The 18125-nt window shown below is 39.9% G+C and overlaps 1 protein-coding gene across 2 annotated transcripts in view; it reads right to left on the reverse strand.

Moving 5' to 3' along the window:
* Positions 1-1717: 1717 nt before the first annotated feature.
* The window catches only part of MCCC2 (methylcrotonyl-CoA carboxylase subunit 2), a 77346-nt gene continuing 60938 nt past the window's right edge, over positions 1718-18125 (reverse strand). The window contains exons 12-18 of one of the 2 annotated variants that reach the window (XM_061393316.1): positions 14994-15070; positions 12990-13056; positions 10399-10555; positions 9400-9514; positions 7239-7324; positions 4167-4314; positions 1718-3762 (exon numbers count right to left, since the gene is read on the reverse strand). In XM_061393316.1, the coding sequence (XP_061249300.1) occupies positions 4197-4314; positions 7239-7324; positions 9400-9514; positions 10399-10555; positions 12990-13056; positions 14994-15070 (620 nt within the window). In that variant the 3' untranslated portion in view covers positions 1718-3762; positions 4167-4196. Of the gene's footprint in view, positions 4315-7238; positions 7325-9399; positions 9515-10398; positions 10556-12989; positions 13057-14993; positions 15071-18125 lie in introns of both variants that reach the window. The other variant, XM_061393315.1, reaches the window with a different exon arrangement.

The raw sequence follows: 18125 nt of genomic DNA on the forward strand, positions 1-18125 counted from the left end.
AAGCCTCCTCACCTGGAACGCACCCTTGCCTACAAAGGTCAAAGGCAGACAGAAATTTCATTTAGGTCCAAGAATAACTTAATCCTTAGCATCTTGACTCCAGACACAAGAAAATTCAAGGCACATTAAATAAAAAGTTATTTTAGTATTTTGTGAAAATGATGAAAACCAACGTCATCATTAAATATTAGTTGTATTTAATTGTACCATTTACAGACAAATGTTATAAATGACAGATCATTAGTATCTAGTTCATTTCTTTCATTTCTAAATATTGAATTTCAGAGCCAATCATTAAAAGATCCAGCTTTGGCCAGAGCACTCAACAACAATTATCCTTCCAGAACACCATCATCAATACACTTTACAACTAACAAGAAGTATGTGATCCTCCCCCACCATCCTAGAAGTCTTATTAACGATATCATTCAAAAACCTGTTCTTGCCCCTGTAAAGGTAATATACACCCTCTCTCTAGTCATGCCTTGCATGCAGCCATGCTCGTTTGGTAAATGACCAATTTTTCACTTGTACATTCACCAGTGCCTTCCGCTAGCATGACAAATCCTCACTTGAAAACATTTCCCTTGAAAACTGAAAAAGAGAAGTAATTTTGTCTCTTTTTCATTCTGTAAGTGCCCAGAAAGCCTACTTGAGAACTGTATGTTTCTTAAAATTCTAAGAAATACTTAAAATTCTAAGAAATACTCAAAATTCTAAGATACTCATATTATCCTAGCTGAAATTCATATTTTAATTACCAAAATGTTTAAATTCTCATTACAAAAAAGTAGTCTTTATGTATGTTGATGGATGTGCCAAGTAACCACATTGTGGTAATCATTTCACAATATGCAAGAGCATCAAATCATCACATTGTATACCTTACACTTACATAATGTATGTCAATTATACCTAAATAAAGCCCAAAGGGCAGGCAAAAACTGCTGCCTATTTTGGCAAAGCATTATAAATGCTTTTTACCTGATAAAATGAACAAAAAATTATTTTAAGTGTGGTGTTAGTGGTGACCATGATCTTCCTAAAGAAAGGTAAAAACACTTCTAAAATAGCATGAATCTTTCTTTGCCTTGTTGATGGTTCCTACAATGAAATACCAACTAGTCTTGATTAAAAAAAAAAAATCACTGTTTTCTGATAAGGATGTAAATTTCAACCGAAAATTTAATATAATTTACTATTTAAAAACACTGTGTTCCTTTGCTGGTTTGGTTTCCTTTCCTTTCCTCGCTGCCACACACAGAGGGCAAGGAGAGAGGAGGAGACACAGCCACTCCAGACTGGGAAGAGGCAGGTTTATGAAGGCAGGGAACTCACAGACCAGTGTGGTGGCTGGGCCATACCAGGAGAGAGTCTCCCACCCGCTCACCAGAATCTTAGAAGTTATTATAGAGTCCTTATCTGAGTTCAGTTTATGTATTTAGGCCAGATGGCCCTGGCAACACCTTACTTTCTCCACGCTGCTTTCAGCAACCTATGGGACTGGTGGGCAGTCGGGGGAGTGGGGAGGAGCCAATGATTGCCCCGTTCAAGGTCAGGGGTCACCTGGTGGTCTCCTCCTCCACAGGACCTCCTCAAAACATTCATCTGAAAATGCAACTTACCTCTGAATTGTGATCTTCTATCTGTACACATCCCAAAGAACTAAACTGACTTCAGATACACAATGCAGCCTAAACTGAACATCACGCACAAATGTTTGAAATATTAATTTTATTAGGAAAGCATTTCATAGTAGTATCAGATCATATAATCAGTCACTTCATTTTAAATACAATTAAAATACAAACTTTTCATTCATTTGACACGTATCTGGGCACCTACCAGTGCCAGGAGTTGGGGACACAGGTCAAGCAGGAGGATCCCTGCTCTCACGGAGCTTACATTCTAACAGGAGGGCAATTTTTTTTTTTTAATGCTTATATTTCTTATAAACATGTAAGTCAGAGGAAGAAAATGGTGTTCTACAAGAGCACATAACAGGTGTCTAACCCAGCCCAGGGAAACCACAGAGATAAAAAGATAAGTGTTTAAGTAGAAGGGAGAAGAGTTCAGGTAGAGAGAACCTCATAGACTCTAAGAGGGGAAGGACTTTTTAGGTTCAAGGAATTGGAAGAAGTCTAGAATGGGAGGAGTACCCAATGTGAAAAGAGGAGTCAAGGAGATGAGACTTAAGAAGTGATGATCAAGACCCATGGAGGGCATTAGGGGTTTGGCACTTCTAAGGGGAACAAGTGAAAGATGTAAGTAAGGCAGCAACGTGCCAGATGTGCGCCTTAGAATGGCCATTCTAATTCCAGAGTGAGGCAGAGATAGGTAAGACTGGATGCAGGCAGACTCCTTTTAAGCTCTGCAGTAAACGACAAAAGTAGTGGAGGAATTCAAGAGATGGTCAGGAGGCAAAATCAATTGAACATGAGGATCGAATTCTGAGGTTCCCTGAAGCTGTTTGACACAGAGGTCTGGAGCTCAGGGGAGAGCTGTGTTAAGAACTGTCGGCACAGGAATCATCCCCATTTAGACGGTAACTAAAGCCAAAAGAAGGGCTTGAATGGCCAGACAGCATAAATGAAGCCATGAAAAACACATACATTTAAGAATGAGGAGGAATAATATTCAGCCATAAAAAGAATAAAATCTTGCCATTTGCAACAACATGAGTAGACCCTGAGGTCCACTATGCTAAGTGAAATAAGTCAGAGAAAGAGGAACACCATATCTAACTGATACGTGGAATCTAAACAACAAAACAAGCTTATACAGAACTGATTAGTATTTGTGAGAAGGGAGAGGGGTGAGGGTGTTCAAAATGACTGAAGAGGGTCAAAAGGCAGCATAGGTCCAGCTATAAAATACATAAGTCCTGGGGATGTGATGTACAGCATGGGGACTACAGTTAATAATGCTGGATTGCATATTTGAAATTTGCTAAACAAGTAAATCTTAAAAGTCCTCATCACAAGAAAAAAAAAAGAAAAAATTTCGTAATTGTTCATGATGATGGATGATGATTAGTCTTATTTTGGTGATCATTTTTGTAGTGTACAGAAATATCCCATCATTACGTTGTACACCTGAAATTAATATAATGTTACATTCAATTATATCTCAGTTTAAAAAAAGAAAAAGGAAATGTGCCAGGAGCAGGGAGAAGAGGGAATGGGGAGTTATGATTTAATAACAGAGCTTCAATTTGGGATGATGAAATGTGCTGGAGATGGATGGTGGTGATGATTACCAACAACGTTGAGGTGCTTAACATCACAGAAGCGCACACTTGAAAATGGTTAAAATGGTAAACTTTATGTTAGGTGTATTTTGCCACAGTTAAAAGAAAAAAAAGAGACACTTTTGTGCTATTTGTATCTTTTAGAGTAAGAATGTATTCACAAACTGCTAATGAAAAATCAGGACGAATGGTGAAGGGAAGGAGGAAGGAGCAGAGGAAGCCGGGCCTGCAAAGGCAACAGAAGGAGGACCGGCTCGGAGGCTGGGAGGTTACAGCGTGGAAGCTCAGAACAGCACTGCTGGAAGGAAGTGTCTGACCGACGTGAATGCTCCAGGGAACTGAATCAGGTAAAGCTGGGAAAAGACCCACTGGTTTCGGGAACATGGAGGTCAGTGGTGACCCTGGAGAGGAGGGCTGCTGACAGTAGAAACCAGAGAGGCGAGAATGGGTAGGAAACAGAAGCCAGGGTGCAGACAGCCAGAAGGTCGATGCCGTGGAGAGGAGGACGGTGGCTGCAGGGGAAAGTAATAGATGCTGTTTTTAAAAACGTACATTAACATATCACCATGCATAATTGGCAAAGCAACCACTTCAGGGAAAATACAATTTTCTGTTTAAAATATCTCAATAATACCTGGAATTTACAGATAACAGAACTTCTCATACTTCTTAGGGCTTAGAAAGGATAACTCTAAATTATTTCCTTCCTTCTAAGCATGGCAGAGTTGAGCCACAGAAAGCTTTTTCTAAGAGAATTTACAAGGAATGACACTTCATCAGATAAATATCTTCACTGATTTTTTTTTAAAGGTAGAAAAGTACAATGCACTGTGTTAAGAAAACACTTTTACTATTAATAGCGACATGTTGAAAAAGTCTAAAATTTTAAGGCTACAAATATATTAAATTTCAGTACACGTCCAATAGAAGATGCTTTATATTCCAATCACATCCTCAAGATGCCGAAGTTAGTTTTCTGGATGGGCGCGTTGAGGGCGGCACTAAGACTGAGGCCCAGGACCAGCCTGGTGTCCACTGGATCGATAATCCCGTCATCCCACAGCCTGAAAAAAGACCAAAAAATGAGTGATTATGCATCCTGCACCAAACACCCAGTTATACTCACAATGCCTAAAAGTGCCAAGGAGGTCTTTCTGCAGGTAATATATGGATCCCCTGATGAGCTTCTGTGTATTATAATCTCACAATAGAAACCATGATCAGGAACAGGAGAGAGGAAGGAAAGAAAAGTGACTTGTCTCAGAACCCACAGAATGTCAAGCTGAACTTGAGGCTTTAGGAGCAGCTTACTATAAGGAACCTCAAAATAAACCCTGGTTTTAAAATACTTTATTTCATGAAAAGCTTTCCCATCCCTCCTCTGCACAAACAAACATACAAACCAAAATGTTATATTATTGCTATTATTATGGAGATCCATATAAACCAAGGTAAGAGTCTCCAACCAAAGTCCCCACTGAAAAAGGTATAGTCCCCCAAACTCCTAAGAAACTATGAAAATTATTAAATAGACTTCAGTCCATTTTATTAATAAAATAAATATCTTCATATGTAGTTCTTTACTTTTTGCTACAATAGGAAAAGCAAGTAAACTGATTTTAAACTGATTTCAGAAAAAATTTACAAGTAGATATCCTAGTTTGCTATTCACGGACAACCTCATATTTATACAGAAAAATGAATAAGAAATAATATTTTTTAAAGGTCATTAGTGGGTGTCAGTTTTGCTTTTTATAAACAAACTGCCTTCAGTATCTAGACATAGCATCAATTATTAAACCATACTTACATTGACAGACCATGAATCAAATCTTTACTCATAAAACATTCATAATAAGTACCCTAAAGCATCAACAGGCAATAAAAAAATTATTTTTGTAACCTGTTCAATTGACTATACACTCCCTCTGAAGCCTGCATGCCTGTGTGCTCAGTCATGTCCAGCTCTTAGCAACCACAGGGACTGTAGCCCCTCACCAGGATCCTCTGTCCATGGAATCCTCCAGGCAAGAATACTGGAGTGGGTTGCCATTTCCTTCTCCAGGGATCTTCCCGAACCAGGGATTGAACCTGCGTCTCCTGCATCGGCGGGCAGATTCTTTACCACTACCCCACCTGGGAAGCCCCTTCTGGGACCTACAGCAGAGTAAATACAGCAAGCACAATGATATCAAGGTTGCTCCAGGTATGAGGTCCTTAATCAAATGTCTGGATAAGTTTGGATATAAAAACAATTGAGAAGAAGAAAATTGGCATGCTGTACATGTAACCTGTAAAGATTAAGAAAAACACAGGAGGTTACAGTGCAGATGATGACAGAGCTCTCTGAAAAGACACACCTAGCCACATTAAAGCCTAAACAGATGAGGAAATTTATTATTAAACTGAGATTTATCCAACTGAAGGAAGGTGCCATAAACTGGCTTGAAAATCCTTTAATAATTGAAACAAAGTTGGTATATCCATGCCACCAATTGTTTTAACAGATCAAACATCTACAAATTAACAGAAAAACCTTAGTCTTTCAATATTAAATCCCAGAGATAAGTCTAGGTGGGCCATATGCTCTCCTGTCTTGAATATAATCCATTAAAAAAAATAATAATGTTAAGTATGAAAATAATAAGGGATTCAGTCTAGCTAGGACTGAAAAACAAATTAATGGCTCACACAAAATATGCTATTTTTCAAAGTTTAATATTCCACTGTCCTTTTAAATTTCAAAGTCTTATGTAAAAACAAATTATAGGTGAGCTTATAATGTATATTTTCTCTTAAATTTTTATATGATTTTCTATCCCTTCTTTGTTCCTACTGGCTACTATGTAAGCCTATTTCAGTGAGGGTAAAAAAGAACATACAATTTCTCAAACCAAAGACTATATAAAATATTCTGTTCTTAATTAAGTGAATCAATGACCTGCCATGACAAAATACACTTGGACATTTGCTTTCAGAAATACATATGAACAAGAAGAGAAACAGGTTCTTCAAAAATCCCAAATGGTATTAATTTAAAATTTGAAACTAAGGATGCTCTGGGAGATAAGTATGTTCAGCCTTTGCAGCCCCCCAACATTAGGAGCAGAGTCTGCCACAAAGTATGCATTCAAGTGACTGACATGGATTCTACTTTTTGATTTTCCTTTCTCCCTTCTCTCTGGTTTCTCCAGTAAATGACACAAATCACAGCATAATCTAATTTTAAAAGACACAAATAGTTATTTTCTTTTTTCCATCTGCCCAAAGGATAAAAGGAAGACATAAAGCTTAAATTATTCTTCAGAATGCAGAACATTAAAGTTGTTGAAAAAGAGGTCTGAAAGCACACACATATCTCCAATGGGGACAGCTGGGATAATTTATTACCTCATTTAAGTGGTGTAAGAAACAAACAGAATAAGAACCACAGTGGTATGTGAGGTAATTGCTTAATGTCAACACGTGGACCCTGGCTGTGAATAATCACCTTCTGAATGCACCAGGCTCACTTGTTAAGAAGTGTCAGTAAGTGACCATTTTCATGTTTAAATGGAGTAAAAGCAAAATAATCAGAGAGGGGGATGACTGGGATTCATGTGTCCAAGCAAAAATTATTGCAGAACTAATTCCTGAAAGTGACACAGCCAGGATTATAACTCAACTTCCCAGCCCCAGTGTGGTCCACCTCTCGCCCCAGTGTGCTCCAGGCCGTAGACCACTCAACTAGGAGCAGGCTAAGGGAAGAGGCGGGGAGAGTGGCAGGGTCACACCAATAGGGATGGATCCAAAGTCCAGCCTGGAAGAAGAGCCAGCATTTCAGCAGCAGGCATTCCCATTAGAGAAACAACTGTACAAAATTGTGTCCAAAAATTATTTTTTGCTTCCCACGAGGGCTGGATGATGCCAACTGCTCAGATCTCGTAAAGCTATTGCTCTGACTATCAAGATGTGCCCATCAAAGAGTTAGTTATTCTCTGGCTCCCACCTTGCGCTGGAATAGTAAGGGTTTCCTTCCTCTTCAAACCTCTTAATGATGGGCTCTTTTAAAGCTGCTTCATCAGCACTGGAGAACTGAAAGAAAAGGGACCATGAGTAAGTCCTCCTGCAGGGGAACACGGATCCACTCAAGAGAGTCTCAAGGGAAAAGGGGCAACAGATTTCATGAATGACAATGTTACAACCAACATCTGAACAGTGAGGTGTAGATTACATGTGGTGCTTTAACACATCTGATCTCACCTGAGATGTGAGTATCTAATAAATTAGTGCACTGTTACATCTCCTTCATCAAAGCCAACATCCTGAAGTTGTTTAACATAAGGTCAACACCAAGGTTATCATATACTTCAGCTGCTGCTGCTGCTGCTAAGTCACTTCAGTCGTGTCTGACTCTATGCGACCCCATGCGACCCATAGACGGCAGCCCACTAGGCTCCCCCGTCCCTGGGATTCTCAAGGCAAGAACACTGGAGTGGGTTGCCATTTCCTTCTCCAATGCATGAAAGTGAAAAGTGAAAGTGAAGTCGCTCAGTCGTGTCTGACCCTCAGTGACCCTATGGACTGCAGCCTACCAGGCTCTTCTGCCCATAGGATTTTCCAGGCAAGAGTACTGGAGTGGGGTGCCATTGCCTTCTCTGACATACTTTAGCAGGGTAGAGCAACTGGATGTGAATTATACAACATAACAAAAGGACTATATTATATTACATTTAACAGCTTCTGTTTAAGGAGGTGGAGAAGTTGGGGATTTTCATTCAAAATAGCCAAAATTTTAAAGATTTTAAAGTTTAAAGGGATAAGACAATAAACCACATTTTAAATAACCTCTGCAACTTCCCAGATAGCTGAGATTTTTCTCTAATTAACACTTAAGGACTGGCCCATCCATATTGCCAGAAACAAGTGATAATTAATTCGGACTGCAAACTCTCTATGCAAATTAATTTTGAAATCCTGAAAAGTATTTTCAACTTAAAGATTATTTTTTCAAATAAACCCAAGATTTTTTAATGTACTTTCATTGACTAATGTCATTTATAACTCAAGAATTTAAAGGGAAAACCACTAAAATCCTACACTTTCCTTTAAGACATAAAAATAGATGAATTCATATATCTGTATACCAAATTAATCAAATAACTATTTAATAAGGTATCACTGTGCTGGGCTAGCATTTAAGACATGTCTTCAAAACATCAGGTAGAATTTCATAGACCCCACTGCACACACGTGCCCCTCTGCACACACAAAAGTAAGGCTTTCCTTTTGCTTGGATACTAGTCAGCACTAAAGTGAATCTGAAACCTCAATTCCGCAGAATTCCTGTCACTTGGGATGAGAGGCATGGATGAGATGCATTCAGGGAGGCAGGAATCACCTCTGGCTTTATACTATCCTCACGCTACACACTGGGCAGTTGACCAGATGATCAATCTCTAAATGACAGAACTGAGAGCCTGAAAAGGCAGGGCCTCCTCTATGCCATGCCTTACTATGACGAAACAGTGCATCCAAGCAACTTCAGGAACATTCACCAATCATGAAATAGTTGTAAGTTATAATAAGTTACAATGTAAAATTTCAGATGAATCTTTAACAGACACAAACAAAAGACTCCATCTAAAAGCAGTCATTTGCTGATCTGCCTTTCATTAAGCTTCCAGGGCCCTCCAGCCTTCTTCATTGATACTTTCACAGTGTAATAATGGTATTCAATTCTCATTATATGACAGGGCCTCCACTCAAGGTATCCTTAACAATCTACAAGTAAAATAGGAAACAAAATTCTGCGGCTTTAGATCATAAAACCAAAGACGTAAGTCAGGTTTATTTAAATCTCTTTCACTGCAAATAACTAAGAATCAAACATCTTTATGCCTCAGGCACTCACAGACAAGAGTTTCTGAAGTGTTTTCTTAGAGATTCTTAAAAATGTGTAAATTACTACAGAAGTTACTTCAAATGAAATGGCTTTAAAAAGAGAGATGGAGAATGTGGAGGTCTAAGTTGCTAAAGCAACTTCCAGGCCAGCATCTTCTAGACAAAGCCAAGCCCTGCATGTTGGAACCGTGCCCGTGAACTTGGCGGGGTTCCGGGTGTGCTGCTCCCCGGCTCCACTGCCTGGCAAACCTCAAACAGCACTTTACCTGCTTCCCTTCCCGCGCTCGTTGGTCCTTTGCTACTGTCGCCAACACGTTAGCTGCCTGCTCTCCTCCCATCACTGAGATGCGAGCATTTGGCCACAAGTAGAGAAATCTTGGGCTATGCAGGGAGAAATGAAAGAATGATCAAATGAATTCACTGTACAACACAGAGATTTTCAGAGGCTCATGTTTACCTTTTAAATTAGTGGTTCTTCATTCTGGTTGCATGCTATAATTATCTGAAGATTAAGAAAAACAAAAACAATGCCCACAACCTACCATAGACTAATCTCCAGCAGTGGGGCTTCAGCATGGTAGAATTTCTAAGTTCTCCAGGTGATTCTAATGTCTGTTTTGATGAATTATATTTTTCCAGTTTATCCAAATTTACGGGGCAAAAATGTATTCAAAAGATCTTCTTATGTATGGTTATATGCTATTTTCCATTCCTAAAATTGGTGATACATCGCCTTCTCCCTTTATTTTTTAGTTTTAACAGGGGACTCTCAAGTTTGTAACCCTTTTAAACATACCAACTTTGGGCTTTCCTGATTATTCTATCTTTATAATGTTTGTGCTTTATTACATCCTGTCTCTATTTTTCTTGTTTTAATATCCTGCTCTTCTTTGAACTTCTTGGGCTAGCTGCTTGGCTCAGTGATTTTCAGCCTTACCTCTTTTCCAGCATATATATATATATAAAGTCTACACACCTTCAAAACAAGACTTTAGCTGCATCGCACAAGTTATGATATGATATATAGTGTTTTCATTATCAGCCATCTCAAAATATTTCCTAATTCCCACTTTGGCTTTCTTCCAAGTGGTACCTTTAGCATTAAATTTCATTTCACCCCTCCAGAAGATGCAAATTACGGCCTAATTGAATAGGATTTGTGAATGTCATTCTGTGTTTCAAATAAACTTGAAATAAACTAACCATTCATAATTATACCTGAAGTATGATTCATTCCTTCAGAGAAAGTCATGACAACCACCTACCTATAGGCTCTGCCACACATCCCGTAGTTTCCAGCCCCGTAAGATCCCCCAATGATGACAGTTATCTTCGGCACATTGGCACAGGCTACGGCAGTCACCATCTTGGCACCATCCTTGGCAATTCCTTCAGCTTCATAGTCTCGACCAACCATAAATCCTATGAGGAAAGAACAGAAAGACAGCCTCAGGGTGATGAGATTAATGTGCAGTCATTTTCACCAAGGTACTGGAAGGACATCTTGTCAAACTACATATATTTTACCAGAGGTCTCTCACCTTAATAAAATATTTATATGTGAAATACGCACCCCGCCCCCAAATTTACTTTTAAGGGTAAAGTAAAATTTTCTCTAATCATTTAAAAAATTGCTTAAATGTTTCATCTGGATACACACAGAGATATTCAGACAAGATAACAATGCCACATATCTTCAAGAAATTAATGTCAAAACTACAGCTTGGTGAGGAAAGAACAGGATGAGGCAAGTTAAGGAAAAGTAGTGGAGCAAGTCCAACTGTGAAACTGTGGGTTTCCAGGCTCACTGACCTGGTTCACAATATAGATTATTCCTTCTGAAGCGCTGCTTTAAAACTTTGAGGAAATAAAATTAATGTTTCAGAGAGATGCTCAGAGTCCTTGTCAGTGACTCAATAGCAAGATAAAAGAATTCTCATTATCATTACAGGATCCTTCTACTTCTCCAAGCTCCCAGCTCTGTTGAAACTGATCTGCAGCCTCACTGGGCCTTCCAGGCCTTGGGGTCCTTTTCCCCTTCACCTTACAGACACCAAGTCAGGCTTCATCTGTCTCCCTCCCCATACACAGATTCACACGCCTACTTGATAGTTGCTCTTCTTGCTTTGCACATCTCCTGCATTGGGTAATTCAATTCAACCACTTCTTCCGGATCACCTGTACTTGCTGTGGCTACAACAATACTGATACAATAACCCTTGCCCTACCAGGCACCATCTGCTTCCTCTGGTTACCCACCCCAGCCCTCTGAATTGGGCCCTCAGAACAGCTCAGAAACTCCTTTATCCGTTTTATCTTGACTCCCTGTCACATTTCCACAATAGTTATCTCAAATATCGACTCTTTAAAAGTTCTCACCCCCACCCACCACTCCACTGCCCCTCTAGTCCCTGTGAATGATTTTACCTTGAAAAAGACGACAAGCCATTTCACCTGGCTTTCTCTGACCCTTCTTTCTTTCACCATAAAGAACAACATAATCACGCTGCCTTTCTTCCTTTACTCTCATCTCCTGGAAGAAATTACTCAAAGACTGTCCCTTTCTCTTCTCCCTGGGTCTTTTCTATTCCCACAGCTTTATGTCCCATCTCCATGGATGTCTCCATGTTCCCCTCCAGCTAACACAGCTTCTGTGCTCAAGACTGTTCAACTGCCCACCACGCATCTCCAGATGGGTGTCCCATAGGCCTCTCAAATACAGTGTTGTAAACCAAACTCCACTCTCTGTCCCCAACACACCTAAAAATAAAATACAACAAAAATGTAGGAATCTTCCAAGCATACAGTTTAACTTACTGGTGATTAATAAACCATGACTCATTATTAGAAACAAGGTCTCTGGACTAGCAAATCTTCAGAAGACTTTTACATGACCTCTTAGAAGGTCTGCCGCACAGGGTCCTCTCCAGCCGCAGCTGGATACAACTTCTCCAAGAGTCATCTAACCAAGGATCTTCAACTCAAGAACAGTACCAGATGAAGCTGTTTTAGTACCAGTACTGAGTAAAACCCTGCTAACTGTCAAAGGCCAAACTCCTTCTCATAAAGGCATGCCTGATCCCAGCAACTAATTAAGGGGCCTCTCCTTCCTTTGAACCTGAGATAACCATGCATGACTTAGAGGTAGAAAAAGTTTTCAGCTCAGCTACATATTAGAGTGCTTCCTATATGTCAAACACCAGGCAACACACAAAAAGTATAAATAGGAAAGTCAGAGAATTCCAGGAAAAAGAACTCTAGAATCATAAGAGCCCTTAAAGAATCATTTTATCCACCACATTAGGATGATCCATAGATCATGAAATTGGACAGGTGACATAGATCATATTGTTCTTTGGAGTCAAAACTCCAATTCCAGACTTTGGTTCAGGATGTACGTGTCCATTTAAAAAAGATGTTGCTTCAGGGAGAATTACACAACGAAAGATGAGGAAAAGGGAAGACCAGAGCATGTGCTTGAAATCTTTTAAGGGCAACGAAGTACGGGAAAGAGACCAGGGGGCAGACAGCATGGTCTGCCACTGATGCCAGTGGAACTAGCTCAGGATACCGCTGCTTTCTGGGGCTGGGTGCGGATACGCAGGCGTGAAAGGAGGTCACGTGAATGTGGTGCATGAAACTCAAAAACTGCTTGGCTAAAAAATATGCATAAACTCCTCCAAACCTTTAAGATTCATGAAGCAGTAACCTTTGAAGACAATCTAGAGAGAGCAAGTCCAATCAAGTTTTCTGTTCTGATGGAAGCGTTCTATGTTGGCACTGCCCAATACATGGACATATTGGCCAGTGCGGCTCTGAAATAAATGCAACCAAACTGGTGGAACTATTTTCTTACCAGTAATATTTTGAAGGAAGAGCAGAGGAATATTCCTTTGGCAGCATAACTGGATAAAATGAGCCCCCTATAACCAAATAAGAAACAAATCTTTTCAGAGGAGGTTAACAAATCTGTGATCACCATGCATCCTGCAGACGCCAGCTGGGGTCAAAACAAGAGTACCCTCTGCTTGGCTAGTCTGACCTTGCAGTAACAGTAATGGTGATACCACAGTGCAGACCCACTGTCAACGGAGCACTTGATGTGGCCTGCACTGAACCTGTGCTGCCCAGGCACCTGTCTGATCACTGGCATACGGCCATAGCACAACTCCTGTGTCCAAGATGACATCGATCACTAACATGCCAAACAACAAGGAAAATTTAAGGACCAGGGAAGGAAGAATTGCTTGTCAATGAGAATTTCTGAGTCTCACCATAAGGCATTCTCTGGCTTTCTACTTTTAAAAGGATAGAATATAAATCCTTCTGGGATATCTATGTTTTGATGATCATCTGAAATTCTTTCATGCACCAAGATTATAGTAAAATACATCTTTCCTACCAATGTGTTTCAAATAAATGGTATTTTAGATAAGTGCTAGAGACCCTTTAACCTTAAGCTAAGGAAATTAGTTAATGACACAAAAATATTCCTTTCCCTATTTTTTCTAAAGATTATATGAGTAAAAGAACAACTAAACCATTTGTTTCATATTTTACTCTATTCACAGATGCCCTTAACTTAGCTGAAAATGCCTTGGCAAGTACAAGATGGCAAAGCAATTGCTCAACCTCAAATACGAGGATGAAGAAATCACACAGACTTGTGTGGCTTAACTTCAACAAATGAAATGTCAGACTGGGGCCAAACACAGGTCTTCTCCTGGGCTTATCTGTGACAAGCCAGCAAATAAAATGAGGTGGAGTTTGCTGACCCCCGTCTGACATATCCTCTATTGAGATATGCATATTATACAGTCATTAAAAGTCAGTGTATTAGGAATATTTAGTATTTTAGGAAACACTCACTATACATATTATTAAATGAAAGCAAGCAAAATCTCTCTATATATGGCAGAACCCATTCTGGTTTTTGTGTTTTAAAGAGAGGGAATTAAAAAAAAAAAAACTAAGGAATATAATAAAATGCTACCCAAGGTTGTTTCTGGTAAGAGTGTAGCTGACTTTTCTGTTCTTTATTTTTACTTTACTTTCATCTTACAATCACAGTGGGGAAATGACAAGGAATACAGAATCCAGAAACCAACTTTACTGGTAAAACATTCCACCAAAGACAAGCTCTTCCTAATTGAGGTACGAAAGTGCCTAACTGCCTGCTACCTGCCTCAGTAAGAGATGCTTCACCTTATTATTTACCTACCTTATGAAGAGGAAAAACAAAACACTAAGCATGTTTATTTTCTTAAGAAAACATTTTGTCAAATAAGTACATGAATTACATTTATCCAAGTTTAGGTAAATCTGAACAATGATGTATGAAACTGAATACTGAACCCAAAAGGTATTCATTAATTTCCTCTCTTAAAACCAGAGCTTTAGTTCTCACTATCTTCCTGTTCCAAAAAGTGAAAATATAATCAGGTTAAAACGATGACAGGATAGAATAGAGCAGATGATGTCTCAGAACTATAAGAATAGTATTAATATCTTTGAATCCCTCAAGTGTATGAAATACTATCAAGGCAAGTATTTCCATATTCTTAGAATATATACACACAATCCATAGCAGTTATAATTCAAGTATTAGAACTTTCCTAACAATCGTTTGTATCTTAATAGTGCTCCAGACAGTTCATCATGTTTATGTAAACCTCCATAAAGCTGTTTCAATCAAACATGCACACACACACATGGCCACATGCTCACACACACACACTGTTCTGTTTGCTAAGGCATCTGGTTAAATATTCGAAAGCTTTCATGCAATAAATTTTCACTCATTATTTGAAATGTTTAAATTAAAACAGGAAAACCTTGGAACATTTTTAACAATACTTGCCTTTTTTGCCGATTCAGAAAAGAGAACTCCATTGTTTCCAACGATACCTATTGGGTATCCAAATATTCTAGCAAATCCTGAAAAGAAAATTGAAAAAAGAGAAAAAGATGTATGTATTTCAGAGGGCTTTTAATTCATCACAAGCAGACATATTTATACATTGTTTAATTTCAAATCAATGTTTAAAATGTACAGATTTCATCTATGGTACAAAACAGCTCAGGGCATGATTTATTTCTAAAGCACTAAAGTCTGGGATTTATGCTTTCTTGAAAGGGTTGTGTCACATGTAAAGTAAATTATCCACTTGTCTGATCTACTGGTTTGGTTAGATGATCGGGTCAGTGCGTCATCCATTCACTCACATAACATGTATGTAAGAGCATCCACTATGTACCTCACATAGAGAGTATTCTGAACTAGAACAAGTCAGAGACATGGATCCCTTAGAAGGTCAGTGTCCAGAGTCATCAGCCAGTTTCAAGTGACAAGCTCGCCTTAAAATGCCTGTGTTAATGATACCCCTTTGAAATAAAGGGGATAAACTCAGCAAAGACAAATCTTTTTAAAAAGCAGGAACAATCAAGCCCGGTGGTAACCGAGCTGAAGGTAAGAAATACAGTTAAACTTAGAAGAGCGTATCACTCCACTTTGCTTTTCTCTGTGCTTGCATCTTTTTTCCCTCCCTTTCACAAGTTTTGTTTTTGTCTCACCACCACTTTCACTACCACTCCAAATGCCCACTACACACACATGCGCACACACACACACACACATGCACACACACACACACACACACACACACACCCCAGAAGTAAGAGAGAAGAAAAATGGTGAAGAAAACTCTGTAATTTTATGAAGTAGATACTTTGGGTGACTCTAGGATGCTATTTTGTAAATATGAAGGAGGTGACTAGAGACATTTCCAAACCTACTGGATTATAAACAGGTGTCAGGTACTTGGAAGCCAAGTATCAACAAACTGTGCTTGTTAGAGCGAGTCACCAGAAGTATGCTACCAATTCTTGGACCAGGCTCCGTCTCCAAGCTCAAGCTGGACAGGCTGCTGCCAAGACCCCCAGTGCAGGGGGGCCAACAAAAAGCAGGTGCTCAAAAAGTGAATGGATAAGAGAGAATGTCAACCTTAAGACTTATTTTTGTTCTTTTCTCTGTCTTTGTCTTGATTTATTTTTAAAAATTCTTATGGTTATTTAAGAATACTAACAGAGAATAAGATGGTTGGATGGCATCACCGACTCGATGGACATGAGTTTGAGCAAGCTCCAGGAGTTGGTGATGATGGACAGGGAGGCCTGGCGTGCTGCAGTCCATGGGGCTGCAAAGAGCCAGACACAACTGAGTGACTGAAGTGAACTGATGGTTATTTAATGTGATAAAATGAAACACTGATTTGATGGTCACCTATAATTCTTCTGGTCTTTCAGACCTAAAATCTCAGCCAAAACCCTATGCTACACACCCTAAAAGCCATTGCCTCTTACAGAGGCAGTTCAGGGAGAGGCAAACTTGCCCAGAGCTCTAGCAATCCACTCTGAGTCCATGCCTGTCCCACAAAAAGAGCTGGGAATTTGGTCCCTGTCTCAGCTGCTGCTGTTGCTGCTGCTAAGTCGCTTCAGTCGTGTCCAACTCTGTGTGACCCCATAGACAGCAGCCTACCAGGCTTCCCGTCCCTGGGATTCTCCAGACAAGAACACTGGAGTGGGTTGCCATTTCCTTCTCCAATGCATGAAAGTGAAAAGTGAAAGTGAAGTCGCTCAGTCGTGTCCGACTCTTAGCGACCCCATGGACTGCAGCCTACCAGGCTCCTCCGTCCATGGGACTTTCTAGGCAAAAGTACTGGAGTGGGGTGCCATTGCCTTCTCCACCCTGTCTCAGCAGTAAGGTGCTAACCCTGAAGGTGTTCTGCCCTGTTAACTACTTAGACTTTCCATCCATCCTTAGTTCTGTTGAGTAGGGTGCATCTCTCACTACACTAGGCTCACCCACCCATGAAGGGAACATCTTCACCAACTTCCTATGGGTCAAACAAAACAGTGAAATGTCTATGAAACCCCTATGGTTAAGTGCAGGGGCAGGAGGGAAGCTGTAAGAACCGCCAACAGCACCAGCTCCTTGGAGAAATCTGTCCTTGTTCTCCTTGCTCCCACTCAGGGCCCCGACCCTCTCAGGGCCCCCTGATCATCACCCCCCCAACTCCTGGCCCTCTCATTTCCCCTCCCCATCTCTTACTGCCCCACTTCCTCTCAAACCACCCTCCCCTCCAGCCCCCTCCCCTCTCATTCCCCACCTCCTCCTCTCTCCCTCCTCCCTCGCCCACTCACTCCCTCCTCCCCCCACCTCTCAGTCCTCTCTTCTTCCTCTCACTCCCCTCCCCTCCCCTCAACCTTATTTGAATTCCAACACAGACTAAAAGAAATGGAGGACAGTGGATATAACCCTGGTATTTTAGGAGGCAAAGGACTTTTAGCAAGTCCAGGGCAACTACATAAAAAGAGATGACAAAGACAGCCCATCCATCTTCAAGAAAGAAGGTGAAACAGTTCTGACTTGTTTTAAATTGCTGCACAATGCGGGTTACATGCTGAACTATTTGGTGACAAATCCTGTCTATATATCAAACAAAAGGCTCTTAATCACTTAAACACCTACATACAAACACATAAATTCCACTCCCAGTATGAACCCTTCTCTTGCTCATAAATCAGACCAGAAGAAAGTGCTGTGACTTATCCTTAAACCTCAATGTATATTTGTAATTTGGATTTTTGCAGCTAGTTGTTTTCTCTACTCTGATATGTTACCTTCAGGTTAACTACTACATTTTGGAGCTTCTACAAGACCAAATAAAATGCCCAAATTTGTTTTGCTGTTTGTTCAAGACAGATTATTATGGATCTGGTATCTATGCTTCAAATATTTTTTTTTTCAAAGGCCTACAAACAACACTTTAGGTAAATGAATTAACTTTTATAAATATTCTTATTTTGCTTTTTCAGACTTGATATTCTGTCCTGTATTTGTGTGGGTCAACATAAGATCTACACATAGACAGTGAGAAGGTTTAACTTAGTTTTCTGGGAAAATATCACATGAAACTTCACAGTTGAATTG

Source organism: Bos javanicus, chromosome 20 (assembly GCF_032452875.1).
Source record: "Bos javanicus breed banteng chromosome 20, ARS-OSU_banteng_1.0, whole genome shotgun sequence".
NCBI classification, from domain to species: Eukaryota; Metazoa; Chordata; class Mammalia; order Artiodactyla; family Bovidae; genus Bos; species Bos javanicus.